This window comes from Anser brachyrhynchus, assembly GCF_964034855.1.
Source record: "Anser brachyrhynchus genome assembly, chromosome: 1".
Taxonomy (NCBI): domain Eukaryota; kingdom Metazoa; phylum Chordata; class Aves; order Anseriformes; family Anatidae; genus Anser; species Anser brachyrhynchus.
This window is the reverse complement of record NC_137694.1, coordinates 74,031,382-74,050,577: the sequence shown is the minus strand read 5'-3', so window position 1 is coordinate 74,050,577 and position 19,196 is coordinate 74,031,382. Positions and strand designations below refer to the sequence as shown.

Sequence of the window (19,196 nt, the reverse complement as noted above, 5' to 3'; positions counted from 1 at the left end):
TATGTCTCTTTTTGCCTGTCTCTGTTCAGCTGTCAGCCTTTAGGGCAGTAACTGTCTTGTACCGTATACCATACTCTGCACATTGGTGGTCTTGCTCTGGGTTGAGGCTGCTGGAAGATGATCTGAAGAGGAGAGATGGGCACTTCTTTTCTCTGACTTTGGTCATCAGGTGCACTGCTGTCATGATGCCCTGGGCAGAGGCATTGGCTATGTTTCTGCTCTGACACTCACAAGTGACTCTAAACCCTGTGAGGCAGGATCACATTCACCAAACCTCTCCTAATGTTAGTTCAGTAGCTCTGTTCTTACTTCCCTTTTCCTCAGCTCTGTATGGGCTGAAACTGCCATGAGCCCAGGCAGAGGCACATCCTCCCCTGCTTCTTTAAAAGTCATTAGATCTATGAGACTTCACCTCTGCAGAACATCTGGCCCAGCATCAACAAGATACTCCCTAAGTCACTCGTGCTCCAGGCCTCCCTTCTGCCTCTCTGGGTTGAGACACTGGTCTTAAGCTTTTGCAAAGGCAGAGGATAATTGTTTTGAGAGAACACGGAAGCCCTTTTCTGTCCAGTATCCAGTAGTGTATATGAAGTCCATACTGCCAATGTGAGAAAGAAGCATGGTAAAAGGAAAATAGGTAACTTCTACAGAAAAAAAAAAAAAAAAGAAATGCATCATCATTGTGTAGCTGAACTCGGATGATGTTATGCAATATCACTCTGAAACTCTTCAGTGGCTTTGTGGCTGGTCTAACCAGTCTTCTACATCATGGAATCTTCCCCTACATATTATTCATTAAACAAAGGTATTTATTAGAGTAGAAACTGCAGCATGTGGCATAGATAACATCTAACATTTTTTGGAACACGTCTTGCCTTTTTGTGAATGGCAGTTAATGCTTTTTCTGTGGTAGGAATGATGTATTCCTTAGGAGTACACAAATTTTCCACTGTCTAAGCAGGTAGGAGCCAACAAATACCATACTACTGTTTCCACACACCTTGCTCATCCATGACTTGCTCCTAGTATGCTCTTCTACACTGTTTTTCTTCTGAAAGCTTAATATTCCATACAATGGACTTTGTCTGCTCCTGAGACAAACTTTTAAATCAATGATTTTCCACACTGATTTGTGGACTCCTTGATGTCTTTGATTTTTTTGGATCCACCAAAATGTGCAAATGAAAAAGGCACTGTATTGCCAAGTGGGCTTGTGTTTGGCAGCTAGAAAGACTGAAAACCTCAGATTAGGCAGAAGCAGAAAGTGTTATACATGTACCTGTCTGTTTTGGCCACCTGATAATAACCCTATCAGAGCAGATGTTCTCCAAAGGAGATGAATTACACAGGCAGTGTTTATCATTCTGGTGGTATACAAGCTTTTCTTTCAATTATTTGCATAGGTCATTAATTTTTCCATGTTGATAAGTGCTTTTCTCTCTCGAACTTCCTTGAATTGTCCCTCTTCAAGGTATCAATGAGAAACTCCTAAATGACCATGAGTTGCTCCATGATCAAGGATATTTCTTGGTAGATCTTTTTTTTTTTTTTCCTCTCCCACAAAGCCATTCTTAAGAAATACCAGGATCTTGTGAACAGGAACCAGACTTGCTTGTGATAGAAAATATGTCCTTAAGCAGGATTGTTACTTACCCAACTTTGCACCTATATATCCACATGGATATGCCTCTTGATGTTTCGAAAATACAGAACTTTGAGACCTTGGATCTTGCTGAGTAGCAAACTACCTATTGTCACTTTGATATGACGTTATATGATATAATATGATCATACCAAATATGTAATATACTATAATCATAATTTATGATTCCCACAGTCTTCAGTCATTCCCAAAGAAAATTAGACTCATGAATAACTAGAATTTTGTCTGCCTCTGTTGCTCCTCTTTCCCAAAGAGAGCTGTATGGTGTCTGCAATGACATCCTATTTCCTTATGTAGCCAGTAGAGACCAGCAGTTTAAACTCAAGAAATTTGTAACCCCTGCATGTGAGATTTGAGTTCACTTGTATTTGTCGAGAAAGGTCAGCCATGAGTCCTACTGCAAACAAGTGTTAGAGAAATGATAAATGAAATGGAGCTGATTTAAACTGTCCAGGGCATTCAGTCATTATGCAAGCAACGCACCTGGATACATTAAAGAAATCAAACATTTATTTGGAAACAGCAGTGGCTGTACAAAGACAGGTTATACTGTGTGAGTACTACAGAAATTTCAAATCTTTTCATGGTAGTAGTAACCTTCTTTGAAAGAACTGTTGCAACAGTGTGTATAAGGGAGAAAATATGTATAAGTTATTATTTTATTACTTGTTATGTATAAAGTCATTTTGTTATACAGATTTTAAAGGAGAGATCTTATTACTCCCTACAGCATTACTAGTCTGCCAGTATTAATATTTAAAATCTGTTACATCGGACTACTGTGAGTTTGTTCTTCAGGGTATTAAAAACAGTTCTTCAAGAAGAAAACAGCCTTTCTTAAAGAAAAGCCCCAGCAGTGCAATATAAACTGAAAAAAAATACGAAATGAGACATATTAAAATGAACATATTTTCACAAGAACCTCCAATTGCTGAGTGATACATGTGGGTTTTTAGCCAAATATTTTCCTTACAAAGTCTGTTATTACACACTTCAGAATCTCATTGTTCTGAGAAAATTAATCATAATTATGTTCCATCTCTTCTTTGAGAAAGACCCTCAGCACTTGACGAGCTTTAATGACCTCATAAGGTATGAGAATAACTTTTGCAGTGGGGGAAATGCAGTCAGTGCTGCCATGGAGTCTGGCAACTGCTTAGTAGCAAGTCAGCCATGCCATATGGTATCTTGGGTGTGGGAGGAATGGAAGGATCTTTTGAAACAGATCTAGTGGTGAAATGAACAGTGGTCACAACTCAGTGGTCCCCTAGGACCTTGAAAAGGATGGCCAGAGAAGTGCTGTAACCCAGCTCCCTGGACCAAAGTGTGCTATTGGCTCAGAAGGGCAGGAGCATTACATCAAGGAAACACCTGCAACAGTCCCTGCAGTACCCAGAGCAAATCAGTGCAGAAATAGTATTTATTTCCTGCAATGTTTCTTAAGATTCAAAGCTTTTCTTAGTGTCCCCTGTTAGAGCTGTTCTGCTTTGAGGAAGTCATGAGGCACTCAGCATGGCTGAGAAAGTCCCAGGATCTGTTGACCAGGATAGGTCAGAAATTTGTCTAGCTTTGAGTGTCTTTTCCTAATGAAAGCTTCATTTGAGAATTCCTGCCATACCCAGTCCTGGTTGGTTTACAAGATGAGATAAAAACAGGTAGGAGGATGGTCCCCTCTGTGGTTGTAGCCATCTTGTCTGTGGGATGGTAGGTTCAGGATGGTAGGCTCTGGCTAAACTTCAGCTGTGGGTTTGAGCAATGTGAAGCATGAAAAGAGCAGTGACCCCAGCTGGCATCTCTGCATGCTACTACAGTACTGTTACCAATAATTGCGCTTAGGGGTGACGTAACACTGAACTGCATCATTAAAGATGCTGGTTTTTGTAGTGTTGGCTAAACAGCAGTTCCCTTCTCTGCAAACTAAGTCAAAACATCTGTTTTATGTCATGTATCCCCCAGTATCGGCCAAACAACTCCAAAATAAAAAATGGTTCTAGTGTTCAAATCTGTTTTCTGTTTGCTGAATGCTTGATAGCAGCCATCTTCATGTAAAGAGTCACTGCAGTGCTTACATTTTAACTTATCACTTGAGGCATCAGTTGAGGTTGGAAAGTTCCTGGACCACCGAGACACAATGTGAGAAGGGATGCAGGATGTCTAAGATGCATGTCAGTGTACGTTGCTGATTTGTTATGTGCCCTTCAGCAACTCATACCTGCTAATAAAATAGAAATTTAAGAAATAGCTATCAGTGTCTCAACAGAATGCTTTGAGAGTGGTAATTAATGTTAGTGAAGTATTTGGTATTCTTGGATAAAAGGCTACAGAAAAACAAATTTTTATCCCTTATGTTATAAATCAGATTCCACTCCATTCCTGAATACTCACTTCATCCTAGGCTGATAGCAAAAACTAACAAGCTCATAAGAAAGGTAAGATACAGTTGCCTGGGGACTTTCTTAATCAGAAGATCTTTCCTCTTCAGATGAAAAAGACATCTACAATGAGCAATTTCTCTAGCCAAGAAACAAAGAAAAGGCTTCTTATGCTTAGTTATATAGGGGGGTAATTACTTTGCAGCGAGACAGGGGGTGTAGGAAGAAGGCATGCCTGTGATACAGGCATCCTACTTCTGAGCCACTTAAGTGGAGAAGGAAGCCAAAGTTCTGTGGCTAAATCAAGGATCAGAAGTTAAAGGTCTTTATCCCAGTTGCCCCATAGCTGAGAAAGTTATTTAATCATCTACTCAAGCCTTGGTTGCCTTTTCCACTGTCTGCCCTGTACCTTTTTGCTACAAGCCACATTTCAAGCATTGTGTTTATGGTTCATCTTCACTTCTGCTGAGCTTCCCATCCTCAGATCTACAATGATCACTTGTAATCTGAGGAGATTCAGCAGTAGGGACCTGTAAAACAAGTGTGCACGCAAAACCTGTAACTCTGGGAAGTAAAGTAATTCTGACCTTGCTTTTTAACCAGCTGGTGAAAACTAACCTTTCCTATGTGCTCTCACTTAACTGTTAAAAAAAATGCCTGATTGGAGAGGTATTATTGTTCTTGCAGATGAAAGAAATTTCTGCCTCCAGTAATACCTGTGGAATGAAGCTGCCTGGCATGCTACAGCTTAACTGAGGACACATGCTGGCAGTTACACTCCTTGACAATCTGAGCTGGTAGTTTTCCACAGCTCTTACCCAGTATCAGGACATCAACCTTTTTCCATTAACTCATCCTTTCTGCAGCTCTGTGGTTTCCTGTGCTTGTTCTAGTGCAAATTTCCTTCCATCCACAACTTTTATCGTGCAGCTTTTACTTTGGAAGGCAATAGTTTTGTCCTTGTTTTGATGATTGTGAACCACTGAGGGCACAAAAAGAATGCTAACAGCTAACACCCTACATTTCCAAAAGCCCTACATATTCTTTCTGCTGCCATAGCTGAGACATCTAAAAAAAAGTGCCACTTCAGCATATGAGGCACCAGGAAATGTTGGCTTAAAATTAACTTCACTGATCTCCTGTCTCTTTGGCAGCCTGAGGACGTGAGCACAAGCAGTCTCCTATAGCACGCGGATGACCATGTTTCTTGCAGTGCCGTCTTGGAACCTGCCTGAGCACAGCTGATGCAGGCTGCAAGCGTGGCTCCTGCTGCCTTTACTGCTGCCACTTGGGCTGGCCTGGTGAGTAACGTTGTGGGCGAAAGCAGCCCTGCTCCTTCCAGCTGAGTTTTGCCACTTAATCAAGTCTCCTTGGCAGCTGCACCCAAGGGAGGGAAAGGCAGATCATGGAGCTGATGATCCAGGGTAAAAGCTGCTGCTGTTTCTCTCCATGTCTCAGCTGTTTTGCTTGTTATGCCTCTGCTCCCTTTGATCACCTGGTGCAGGAAAATGGAAAGGGATGGAAGTCAGACCAGGCGCTATCAGTGGGATAGCTCCCAAGACCTAGCACCTCCTTGTGAGGAATGTTTACCTTGTCTGGCAGATGATCTGCACTGAGCAGCAAAATCCCTCGGGCAGAGAAAATCCCAGACTCCTGTCTTGCTGGAAGCGTGTTTTCAGGTGGGAACATGAGGCTGGCTCTGGGAAAGGAGGATGTGGCACATGGGGAGCAGGGATAAGCTTAGCTGTCTGTTGAGTTAGCTTCTTCTGCTTTCCTGGGCATGCTTTGTTTGACCATTTCCAATGAATGATATTCCACCTAGCCAGGAGTCAATAAAAACTAATACTACAAAATAAGGCTCTGATCCTGCAAGAGGTTCCTAACAGAAGAGTTTTTGTGCCTGTGCAGTATTGATGGAAGTCAGTTGGGCTGTGGAGGGGTACAGACAGGTTGTTCTGTTTAGATTTGGGTACGATCCTGGGGCCTAGCCATCACCAAAGTCAGCTCTAAGCACCAATTCTCTCCTTCTCATACTTGATAGGACATACACTTTTTTTTTTTTAGCTAAACTTTCTAGAGATAATGCAAATTGTACATTTTTGCTTTGCAAAACAAGCAAATGTATTTGAGACTTCTGAGAACAATTTCGGATACCAGTTTCTACCAAGAAAACCAGAGTTGGTTAATTGTGATTCTGTGAAAACTTCTGGGTCAAAGACCCGGCTCAGGTTCCTTTGCGTGTTCATTAATTGCTTTTTTTTTTTTTTATCATTTCGTTTAGATTTCTAAAATTGAGAGAACTTAAAAAGCACATATGAAAACATCTCTTCCAAGGGTTTTATTTTGCCCTAGAGACCCTACTGTATGAAAAAAAGTCCATGGTATTGAAGAAAATATGCGTGATCTGGGGAGAAAACTGCCCCATGATCCTCAGATTAACTCTTCTTTCCAGTCAGGGACACTCCCTTCATTCTTTTGCCTCAGGTTTAGATGGACAATGTTATCTTCTCCAGGTTTATGTGGTCAGTTAAGCTGATGAGAAACCACAGGAATATCATTGTATATGTTTTGTGATTCTTGCACTACTTTGTCATGGAGTTGTGAGTCTTGTGATTGAGCAGTGAAACATCATGATTTCTGAAGGTATAAATACCCAGTGACAACCCATGTGCTCCTGTTGACTGCAGAGAAGACAGGAAACAGGCAACTGTGCAATTTATTAATTGCTTCAGGTGCATAATTTGACCTGAACATTGCAAATCGAGGAGCCCTTCTGTGTTTTAATGCTTAGTTTCCCTCATACCCTGTTACTGTACAAGGTGTACTCTGAACAAACACTGGATCCGTTCCACATGCTCCCTCACTGCTGCCCAGCTGCCACCAAACTGGGCAGAAAAATAGTAAGCAGCCCCTCCAGAGACCAGAAGACTGCGGGTTTTGGTGCCGGTGGGACAGTGGTGGGATGCTGTGAGCAGAAATACCCAGACGTGTGCCCACTCCTTGGCACGGCTGCTCCCTTGCCCAACTCTGCCGAAGCAGGTGGGAAACAGCCCAAGGTGCTGCGAAAGAGATGCGGTGGAATTGACCTGTATAAAACCTGCCTTGGTTTAAATCCCTGCGGATTTAAGCTCTGGCTCCATTAACTCATCAAAACTCCCCTCTGTGAAGCCGCACCTTTTGGCCCAGGGCCCTGCGGCCCCTCAGCGGGCCGGGCTGCAAGGCCCCACCCGCGAGGCTATGGGGCGCCCGGGCGGGCCTGCGCGGGCACAGCGGGGCTCAGGGAGAGGGGGCTGCGCTATTTTACTTTACATTTTACTTTACAGTTTATATTTTTATTTTATTTTATTATTTTATTTTATTCGCCAACCCCCTTCACCCAGCTGCCGCCGCGCCTCTCCCCGCCCCGCTCCGCCCCCGCGGCCTCGCATTGTGCGGCACGGCCCCTCCGCGCTGGGAGCGGGGGCCGGCAGAGGGCCGGGGTCGAGCGTGGGAGCTCCCCTCGACTCTGGGAGGTGAGTGGCGGCCGGCCGGCCGGGGGCCCCCGGCTTTGTTCGGGGCCGCTTGGGACGGGAGGGGCAGCGGGGGGGCTGGGGCTGGGGCTGGGGCTGGGGCTGGGGCTGGGGCTGGGGCTGGGGCTGGGGCTGGGGCTGGGGCTGGGGCTGGGTAGGCGTCGCTGCGGGGTCGGCGTCGGCGTGTGGGCGGTCATCCCCTTTCTTGTAGGGTCCGGAATAGCTGCTGGGGGCACCGGGATACTGCGGGTCGGCTGCTGGAAGCCTTATTCATGCAAGTAAGCTCCATGTGCTCATATAGGATTTACTTACTTACCCATTTATTTATTGCAGAATTATTTATTCTTTTATTTGTCAATTGCAGAGCAGTTGTGCGTGTTTCCATCGTGTAGTGGGTGATGATCTTTGGTCACTGCTGCATCTCAGCAGCCGTGTGTGTGTGTCGTGCGCGGTCACTGCTGATCGGGTGAGCATCGTTAAAGGTCCAGTGTCTTCATTTTCCCCGGGAATGCATTAAGTTGGATGCACACCAGCCTTTTAATACTGTGGAGGCAACAAGAGCAGGCAGCCTGAGAAAAAGGAGTGAGGAAATGATTTAGCTTTTCTACTGCTTCTGATTTCCAGCCAGTGTGCTTTTAAGCATTTCATTTTAAATCACAGGAAATAATCAGTTTCTGCATCTATCAGTGTGGTGATTAATTATCAAAAGATAAGTCTAAAACTAAATTTCGATGCTTCCTTTGAAATAAATGGCTTTCATTTTTCTGTCTCACTAAGTCTCATGCACAGATGAGTTTCTTAAGGGAAGAAGGGAGTCTTAGGTGATGATGAGGCAGCTTCCTTACTGTTTGAATAAGAGAAGTAGTACAGTATAGGCCAGCTATAGAATAAGACACACTTGACATCTAGCAGATAGGTGGATTTAGGACTGTGGTGCTGCCTTGCAAAGCTATCCCTTGTTCATAACTTCTACCATAACCAAAGAATAGTGCATCTGAAACTTAGTTCAGGGAGTCAAGTGAATGCTTTGTTTGAACAACCCCAGTTGTTGGTGGTTGTTTTTTTTTTCTTTCCTGTGGTAGTCTATTAATATGTTACAGTGAAATATATGTTGACAGGGATTTTATATTTATAATACACACCATTGGTAGAATGACTTAGTGCTTCATCTTTCTTATTAATAACATAATTAGGGGAAAACTCTGAAAGGAATAGGGAATTAAGATGTCTTCTCAGTGGATATGCAATAAACAGATACTACAAAGCAGACAGCGTAAGAGGAATTTCCAAAAGAACTCATTGCCCAAGACAGAGCTGGATTTTTAACATCTTAGGTTTGTGTTTAGGCTCCAGAGAAAACTGCTAGATTTTCAGTACTTTCTTTTTAGTTCTCAAATTTTCGCATCCAAAGTTCTGTGGGAGACCTTGATGGAAACCTTTCTGTATAAGCCAGTAGTGCAGGTCAAGTTCTGAGTCTTCAGCATTTCAGAAAATCAAGCCCTGAGCAGTTCAAAGAAAACCTGATCCTTACAGTTACAGTCACTTCCCTCCTTCCCCAACTTCTGTTCTAGAGGCATTGTCTTTCAATTTTTATGGCAGATAGAATTAGTTGTAAAATGTAGCCACAATAAAGTGAGCCAGCAATTTTTTTTTGTGTGTGTGTGTAAAAGCCAGCAGGATTAATGAACAACTCCATAAACACACGTGATAAAATGCAAGATCTGTAACAGAACTGTAAGTGGCAATTACTCTTTGCACAAAAATAATAGGTAATGGCTAAAAATAACATTTCCTGTTTCAACAACAGAGTTAAACGTTGTAGTGGGTATTAGCTGAAACAAGGTAGATTGGTCCAGATTTGGCAGCTCTAACAATTTGTGCCAGCTAACACTTTGGCCTATTTCTTTGTTTTCCTTTAAAGCATCATTCTTGCACGTGCATTTGTTAATAAACCACTAATGCAAAGCAAAAAGCTGTTTGCCAAAGGGAAAATCAGAGCATTTTTGCTGCACAATAGTGGCATTATAATTTCTGGAGCATGTTCTGATCTCACATACCTCTGCGCAGACAGCTGAGCTGCGTTCAGCTTTTGCCTAGGTTGGTCCTGTTTGTGGGAAGGAGCATCCCTGCTCCAGAAGGAGAGCGATTCGGTCTGGTTCTGATCATCTAATGGGTTTAAGTGCTTTAGTACTACTGCTAGAAAAATGTCTTCATAGTAAGATCAATGGAAAATTTGCCTTTCCTATAGCCCTGGCCACAGTGTCTGAAGGAACTGTTGAATTATGAGAGCTGGTAATCAGCTGGCTACGTCTGTGGTCCAGGAGAAGAGAGGAAATGACAAATGCTTGTCCAGAAGCATGTCTTCTTGGTGCTGTTTGCTTTCCCTATAGTTTCTTAGGACAAGAATGGTGAATTTGGGTGGGGAAAAAAGTGATTAATTATCTAGTGTGTATCTAGCCCTTTGAAGATGGGAAGTACCATATAAGGATTATTTGAATTAAGTGTTGTTATTCATTGCTGTTGTAGACATCACTTGCATGTTCAAGATTTCTACGTTTCAAGTTGTTGGCGATTTTAAAGAATTGTTTAAACAGTGGTTTAGATCTGTTTCAGCAGAAAGGTCAGTGAAAGTCTTTCAATAGGGGGGAAAAAATAGGTAAAGATTTTTCTGTTCAAGTGTTTTTTTCAGTAGTTGCAAGATCCATGTATATGGGAGAGGGGAGAAGGGAGCTGAGTGAGGAGCTGTGGTGTGAGGTAAAATTCTGATGGTGTTCTTTCACGCCACCCTGCAAATACATTTGTATTTAAAATTTTCAGGCAAGCCAAACTGTAGGACCAGTGCAGAATGCTAAATGAAACGTGACAGCTAAATCAGAAAATGCCATATAATGATTCTGGGAATTCCCTTGCTTAGACAATTGAGTTTAAGACTGTTACTTGTAGTTATTACAGATCTGAAACAAAGGTGTGGGGAAAAAAAGAGACATCCATTTTATTCCAAGCTATTTTCACTTCAAAGATGTTTACATTCTGTAATCTTACCCTGTGACTACTGGAAGGCTCACAGGAACTGTAAAACCAAAATCCCTTCCTGCCCATCAGCTAGCCACAATATACGCCTTTGTGTTGCTCAGGCTGAAATTCAATCTGCTTGAGAGGCTGAGGAGCAGTTTGGGGTGCAGTGTTGAACAAAGAGATTATGGGTATTGTCACACGTACCCTGTATGCTGCTGGTGCAAGCAGACAAAGCAGCAGCTCTTCTGGGACACTTGATGTATGAGAATAAAATATATTTATGCTCTCTTCTGGTGTGATGCAGATACCACCTTGATGACAACCAAGGAAAGAACATGAAAGACATCAGAAGAGCTCAGTGTGTTACCTTTTCACGTGTAAAATTTCAGTGTCTGCAGTTAGTGGCAATGAACCTTCCTGCGTTGTGGGCTGACCAGCAGTGCAGAACCATCTGAAGGGACTGCGGGGTGGAAGTAGGACAGTCAGATGAACGGTAGGCTAGTGTGAGCAGTGGATGTGAAAGGACACACTGAAAGTGACAGGGCTGAAACGAATCGAGGGTCTGTAACCAGACATGGCTGTTAGAAGTGAGATAAGGCAGTGCCGTTGTCCGCGATGTCCTGGTTGCAAACGGAAGAGCAATAGACTTCATGTGTGCGCTGTGGCTGCGTCTGGCTCCCTGGGTTAAGTAATAATTCAGAAGGCTCCCTGGGCCTTTTGAAAGTTTGAGAGGGGAGGGAAAGAGCTAATTAGGAGATCGAAGGGGCTGATTATGACGAAATGCTTAGTGTGTGTAGATTGTCAAAGAGATGACTGAGTTGAAGCAATGATAGCGACAATTTTAGGTGCAGCTACTTGAGAGAGAATCACTTAAGCTTTTGCAGGGGTGTGTAACGAGACTTGATGGGCTGCAGATGAAAATGGAACTTGAGCATCAGAAAAGCTTCTTGTTGGAATGATGCTGAATAATCTATCATGGAAAATGCTGATAGCACTGTTGGTTGTTTTTTAACAGCTCCTGGAGAACCCTGGAGGATGTCCTGCAGGGCTAGCAGATCCGTATCACATCTGCCCTGGCTGAGCTGTTCCTGGGGATTGGGATGGGGACTTCAGAAACACGGTTTCTTAGTTAACAGACCAGCTCCACTGCTTGGAGTCAACTTCTGAACTCCCCAGAGTTGCCTACCAAAAGGGACAGGGTCACTCTCTGTGAGCTTGGGTTAGTGCCTGTAGGGAAGGAGATGGGTTGGGTGAATTAATAGATCTCATTCCATCTTTAGCTTATAGGAACCTGTGGTCCAGGAAATACATGAACATGTGTCTTGTTGGCAGCTGAAATGCATGCCATTATTCTGTAAAACAAATGCTATAACATATGCTATGCCTTTTTGGTCACATGGCAAGGGAGGAGGGAAGTGATGGAAGACACTTTCCTGTGGTGAGCACAGCAGCTCGGACTAGAAATATTCATTGGTTTACATTGACTCTGCTATTTTGTGTTCTTGGATCCATGTTATATTACCTTGAGGAAAATCTGGAAAGTAACGGACTTCGGGCATTTTCCTGCTCTAAGTTCCAACCATTAGCTACAAAAAAAAAAAAAAGAAAAGCATATTATGGGAATATAGTTATCTCTTCCTTTGCTGAGTCCTGTAATAGACACAACATTGCGCGCTTGCTGAAATGTGCAAAGTAACTTCAAAGGAGTGTGCATTCTGAAATCTTGGGCAATGCACAAACAGATTAGATGGGCTGAGGGCCATGATCCGAAACACACTGCAGCCAGGGGAGGGATGGCTGCTTTGGACGAATGCCAGGATTTTTTCAGTCCAAGATTGTACGTTTGCTGGTTTGAATTTAATCAGTTTATTTGGGATTGAGGTATTGTTTAGAACATGGTTCCAAGAATATGAAGGGATTGTGATTTTGAACATAAAGCTAATCAGTTTAGTGGCATTGCTGTATAGCAGTGGTTATTTTCCCGTTCCTCTTTTCAGATACAAGGTGGGTCTGTTCATGAAATGTCTAATTAAAGGGACAACTGAACGACCAGCTGGGACGATAATGTGCCTCTCTCGGGTGGTTTGATGTCTTAACATGTAATCTTTCCTCCTATGAATTTCTTGTCATATCCTGGAATAGACCAGGCTTTGTATAAATTAGATATGCTCTTACTGCAGAACAGGTGGAGTAATAAATGCTCCAGGATGGTATGTTGCTGCTAGATAGGAAGCAATATTTTTATTCTGATTCATAGTGGCTGCTTTAATAATTGGTGATTGTTTGCCTTTCTTTAGCATGAATGGTTTATTGGAGTGCCAGCAGGGGAAAAAAATGGCAAACATTTACAACACTGGCTTACAGATGACCCTCCTTTAATTAAGTAAAACTTGAGCCCCAAAATTTCCTCATCGAGTGACTTAGAACCAGGTTTTTGCTTCCTGCATTGTCTGTTTAAAGTAGAAAGTAACAATTTTCATAGTTTTGTTTCTTGTCTTGGTTTCAAAGGAAATCAGGAGGCTTAGCAAAATTAAACATTCTTCTAGAAAATGCATTAATTCAGCTTGAATGTGCTCATCCAACCCCCCATAAGCCAGTACTGCTGGTTGTTTTCTTTACCACTGTATTCATATCCTTTCGAGGCTCCCTCCAGAAAACATAGGAGGTGACTTCTCTTTATTTGATTAACTCCTTGTACCCTGATCTAGAGAAATACCAGCATCTGGTTGAATGTGGTGATTTTCACTGATTCCAGTAAATAAATTAATTTAATATGCAATTGGAAGAGGAACACCCACTGCTGTCTGCATTGCTTTATAGGTGCACCTTGGTTTTATTTGTTATTAAAGTACAGGCTTTAATGATTACATATGGAGAGTCTCGATTCGCTTTTGGCTGCTACCACTTGTTGTTAGCATGGTTTTGTGATTGTGCAGGAGTGCATTATCAGAATTCAGCATTTGTCAAAGACCACTGTGACTTTTTTTTAAGTTTCCTGTGGAGGACTCAGCAGAGGCCACTGGCAGTGGATTATCAGACTAAATGGATGACTAGGTTGGCTTGGTATAACAAAACCTGTACTCCTAAATAAAGCATCATTCCTGGTATAAATTATCCTTCGCTGTGTCCTATCAGTGAGTCTTGAATCTGTCCTATGCAAAGTGCCGGGAAAAAGACATTCTTGTGGTAATTCTGGCATCCCTGAAGATAGGAAATGTTGGAAACTTTGAGAGTAAGTATGTTCTCATAAAATGTCCAAGACAGTTTTGTATAACTGAAATGTTTGGAAAGTTCGGATAAGAAGCCAGAGGTTGGCTCAAGTGTGTGAGATTTGCTTGCATGGATCAAATTTGGCATTACAGCATGCTTCTCAAATTAATTCTGTAACGTGCAATTCCAGCATCAGTTTTTATTATTATTATTTTTTATTCTGCATGACTTTTGTTTATTTGTCACTATTAAGCATTTTCCTGGGGACACTCGAGCTCAAGTGTGTGCTTGTATGACTACCAGAATTGTCTGCGGTTATACAGAGAGACCGGAAAGTATTAAAGGAGGTCATAAGATATTTTTTCCTATCTACAGCACTGCATACACCTTGTTACAGCTATCACGGATTTCTCAAAGTTTACTGGAAGATACAATTTGAAGACTGGCGCCAGCCAAGAAGAAGATGCAAGGTTTATGCTAGTGTAATCATATGTAGAAAATACCTTTCTTTTGCTCTTTTTAGGGTCAAGTTTTTAACACTGGCTACTGGCATTGTTCCTTTTTACTCTTTTTGCTGGGAGAAGAGTATCCAAAAGAATATCTATTATCTGATTTAAATGCAGTTAACTTTATTTCCCTCTCATGGAGTTTCTAACAATGTTTAATGAGAGATGCAACTGAATTGCAGAGCTGCTATCTCCCCCAGAATACATTGGGGTCCTCCTTCAATTCCTGTGAAGGTTTCTTGATCATTCACATTTTTAATCCTGTCCCTCATAATTATTTTGTAGCATACAGGGAGCCCTGTAGGTGCTAATTCTGAAAGTCTTAGTCATGCTTATTTAACAAGTAGTTCCAGACCGCTGTTTATCTGCTTTTGTAGCTACTGTTTATTTGGTTTTATTATCATTATTGTGCCTTTAAACCCCTGGGTTCAGTACCTAGGACCACCCTGTATTAGTCAGGATACAAACACAAAACCAATTCTCAGCTGACACTTTAGCAGTATTTAGATATCCTAGAGAGTAAATATCCAGCTTTGGGGCAACAATTTAAAACTGAGCACCACTGTTGCAAAAACAAGCCTTGTGCCCTGTGGATGTTGAATGCTGCAGAGAATTAGGGTTTATAAAGTCTATATTTCATCAGTGTGCTTAGGCAGAAATGCAGTGCTTTTCCCCACATTCTCTCTTTGCCTTGCTTTTCCTCTCATTCAAGCAAAAGGGATGATGAATGCTTAGGCAAAGTGTGTCTGTCCTGTTGTTGTTCTTGTGTGCTTGCTTGTTGCAACAGTTTCTCTGTTCAGTGTTAAACAACAGGAGAAGAAAATCACTGCTAAAAATAAGGATATTCTATTACCGCATAGTCCTGTGAAAAAGGATGTTCTGTTTCCCACACAAATGTTCAAACTAGGGATGTTTCTTGTTGGCCCTAACATCTGTAATGGCAAGAATAATAAAAGCCTATTGAAATTAGAAATCATTGCTTTGTAAAGTGGAGCACCTACGTGGAGCACTCCGTACCCTTTGAAGACTTGAGTCAGGGGGGCGTGATTTTCTAGGTGTTTGAGTTTGAGGCAGAGCTTAGGGGTGTCAGAGAGCAGCTAGCTGAACCCGGGTTCTTTTCTAAATATTGCTTGTTTTTCCTTTGGTTTTCAGTATGGACTGTCCTGTACACATACATGTGTAGATGTACACACAGATGTGTGGTCTGTAGCAGGCTAAGCATGAAGGTTGACCTGCTGCTCTTAAAGCAGAAGCCACCATGCCTCTGCACATTTTGTAGTGTGTCCTCCCCAGGGCCCATGCAGCCATGGGCATGGAATGTAAATCCACAAAGATAAGCCTGATATCTAGATGATGCCTTTGCTGTATTGGTGCAGCTGATGGAAAAAATGTATGGGCTGGCAATTCTTCCTGTCCATAGAGGCGTGTCCAGCCAGACCATGGACATCTTCTGTTCTGGCAATCTCATCACCAGCAGGTGCTAGGAACGATGGATGTGGCTTAGGTGTGGTGTACATAAAGGGACATACCCTTCAATGCTTCTTGCTTTGTGCTCTCTTAGGGAAGGCGGGGATCGGTGCGTTGTTGTGAAGAGCAATGAAACAGGTGACACGTTTATTGGGATGCCTACTCTTCCAACCTGAGCTTTCCAAAGAATGGCTAGTTACATCTGAGAGAGCCCTGAATAGCTCAAAATGGCTTTTATCCAAGTCTGCTACTAAGCAGTATTTCCATAACCCGGGGCAGGATTACCTGTGGTTTGATCTTTGGCCATGACCCAACTCTACTGCTGTATGATCCTGTATAATGGTTATAGGTGTGTTGTGGTTTAGGATGACCACAGTGGTGAGGAGAGCTTCTGGAGGGACAGGAGGACCTTAGGCAACTATTGCTGCTCTTTTGGCTGGCTCTAGCAGCTCTGCGTACATGTTCAGAGATTCCAGAGGTTCCCCTCCCTCCCCCTTTTTTCTTTTTGTTTTTAATAAAATCTCCTGCATCTGCTGTGCTGCACGGTATCCTGCCTGCCTCTGCAAATGAGGCAATAATGGAGCAGATTTATTAAGCTGGTAGGTTAAAGAACAGGAAATAATGGTGGATTTAGTGGAATTTGAAGACAGTTGTGACCTCTGAGGAATAGTGTGTAGTGTGCTAGAATAAAGGTCTGGATGGTGCCAGGGTGGCCAAAGTCATAGGGGACATTTAAAGTTATTTAAGGGAGAATCACTTTGCTTATGCTTTAAAAACACCTCATTGCTTTGCTGGTTCTGCAGCAAAGCCCCTATCTTCCTACCATGAAAGCAAAGTAAAATAGCTTGAGCATGCTGGCAATGCAGGTCCCTCTCTGACCAGCACTTGGTTTAGTCACTAACTGATGACTTTACTGCAGAAAAGGAATCCAAACGGATTGTGGTGCTTTGGGTGCTGGCAGGCGGTGTCTGTGAATGGTGAGTCCTGCGCTGCTGCAAGCAAGTCTCAGTGCTGGCGGCTTCCTCTGTAGCTGCTGAGCAGGGTGTGATGAGCCAGGGCTTGCACTGTTGTGCTACGGGGCTGGGTGAAATCTGAAAGCACTCGAGTCAGAAACCTAAGTGGAGAATCTGTCTGAACAAGTGCTGAGGAGCTGAGTAACGCCCATGTATTACAGTAGCTAAAGGTACTGATATATTTCACACTGCTTTTCAGGTATAAATAGTGTCCATAGGAAGCACTGTGTGCCTTTTCCTTGGGGCATTTCCATGCAAAAACCACTGTCTTGTGCTGTAGCTCATACCTGCAGCACTGATAGTTGAGTACTATTGAAGTCGAATACTGTCCTATTTCCCATCCATTCTTCCCCACCCTCTCCAATGACTTTTCCATTTCTTCTATTTAAGAGCTGTAAATTACCACGGTAAACCTGTGAGTCTCAGGAGATATGTTTGTCCGTGGCTGATTTTACTGAATGGAACAGCATAAAAGATGAGACTTTGCACATTAGAATGCTGGGCCACATAGGGGGCATTTTCTACTAAGTGGAAGAGCAAATGTGGCAAACTTGAAGGAATGTAAGAGAAATATTTCCTGAAGCCTTTCTGCATGAAATAACTTTGGGGTGGGATACAGATTCAGCAGCCCTGCTGCACCTCAGTGGCCTTAAGTGAAATGCAGTGCAGCTTTCTGGTGCCCAGGTGGAAGATGCTCATTTGGCACAGCATTGCTCGATGCAGCTGCAACCTCATGCCTCCTCCCTGCAACCTCGTGCCTTCTCCCAGCAAGGCTTTGGTATGAGGGACGGTTGCAGGGACAGCACAGAAGGGAAATTACCTCCCAGTTCTCCCTCCTGTGAGGCAGTGCCCTCTGCCATCACATTTGATTTTGTGTTTTCTGTGAACGTGAAGGTATCTGCGTTCATCTCGCATTATACCGGACGATTCAGGGTTCTCCTCGAACCTCTGGCCTCCTCCTTTTTTAGGAGATCTTTTCCCAAGGTGAAAGTCAAATTTGGTAAAAAATGCAGAACAAATATGTATAAGCAGTCCTGACCCAGATTTGCAAGATTTAGAAATTACTGTGAAAGAAAAGGGCTTATGCCCTGCTCTCAATGTTTGATTTTATTATTTTTTTTTTTTGTAATAGAAAGTCAGATCCTGTCCAACCTGCAAGTCTCTGTGACCACAGTAAATCAGGCAAGGCAAGAAGGGCTCTTGAATTTCTTTCTTCAGCAAAACCTGTAGACTTCTGGCCAAATCCCACTGCCTTATTTTAGGCAGCAGATTGTTTCATCTCTTGAAGCCCTGCCTGCAGATTGCTGGAGGCAGTCATTAAAAAATCATGGATTTGGGGGGAGCTGTAGGGGGGAGCATTCCCTTGTCTTTAATTTTCTTTTTCACCTTAGAGGGCTATTTTTGTTTGTGTATTTCTTCACTTTCTTTAGCATCATTATAGTGTCAACTCTTAACATTTTAGAGAGAAGGTATTTTTCTTCCCCTGCCCTTTAATTAAGTGATTAGAGCCACCAAATGTCATCCCAGGAATATTCCAGCAAAACTGGGACATTCTTGGTGTGTGTGTGTATATATGTATATATATATATAGATATGTAGTAAACAGGCAGAAGGAAAAAAATAGGATTTTATAGCAGCAATATAATAATAGTTGTAGTCTTTCAACTTGCTGGGTTTCAGAGTTAATTTGGAGGCAGGGCAGTCATTTTTAAGTTGTCTTTAAATAGAGTGCTGAGGGGTGAATGTGCTGCATTTATTCCCCATGGGGAATGGAGCAGCGCCGACCTGGGCTGCCCTTCTTCAGGGGGGCTGCGCTGCCGTTGTCTTGGTGAGGTATTCAGCATTCAGAGTGTGAGGCTGACTCAGTGTGAAACAAATGGGATACACTGGTCTTTTGTGGCATCTGGCAAAGCCTTTCTTCTCCCTCATCATTTGAAAATGAAGGGAAATAGGAAGGATTTTTCCTTTTTGCTTCTGAGTCATCTGGCTTGCTGCTATGAGATTATGTGGAAACTCTTTTTGCTGCTTTAGTTACCCATGAATGGTTGTGCCTAGAATATATCCTGAGAGAACATATGCTTCTGGTTTTGCCTGTGTTAAATAATCCTTTTTATGCTGCCTTTCCACAACACCTAACTCAGTGAGCTTTTGATTCCTAACTGGGGCCCCACAGTTTAAGAAGAATGCAAAATAATAATGATTCAAAATTCTTAAATACAACTACTTTTATACTGTTCTGTAGATGCTTAGGAGCCTGCTTGATAAAACTTGGCAGAAAAAATGTTTAACTAGTAGTTAATTTTTATTGAGGTGCAATTGCCCTTGATGCTCAGAGGTTTTTTTCCCCGAACAAGGTCTGAGAAGGAACGCTTAGGTTCGTGCAGTCTCTTGAACAGCTTTCGAGTTTGGGGTTTGCGTTCTTTGGGGTTTTTCCCCATCAT

At 42.7% G+C, this 19,196-nt stretch overlaps 1 protein-coding gene across 7 annotated transcripts in view; it reads left to right on the top strand.

Annotated features, from left to right (window-relative positions):
• Positions 1 to 7,095: 7,095 nt before the first annotated feature.
• Positions 7,096 to 19,196, top strand: part of PRR5 (proline rich 5) — a gene marked incomplete at its 5' end in the record, with an annotated part of 95,158 nt that continues 83,057 nt past the window's right edge. For 3 of the 7 annotated variants that reach the window (XM_080577563.1, XM_080577562.1, XM_080577567.1), the window contains one exon: positions 7,096 to 7,547. In XM_080577563.1, coding sequence (XP_080433689.1) covers positions 7,273 to 7,547 — 275 coding nt within the window. Of the gene's footprint in view, positions 7,548 to 7,755; positions 7,823 to 19,196 lie in introns of those variants that run through there. The other 4 variants (XM_080577569.1, XM_080577568.1, XM_080577566.1 and 1 more) reach the window with 2 other exon arrangements.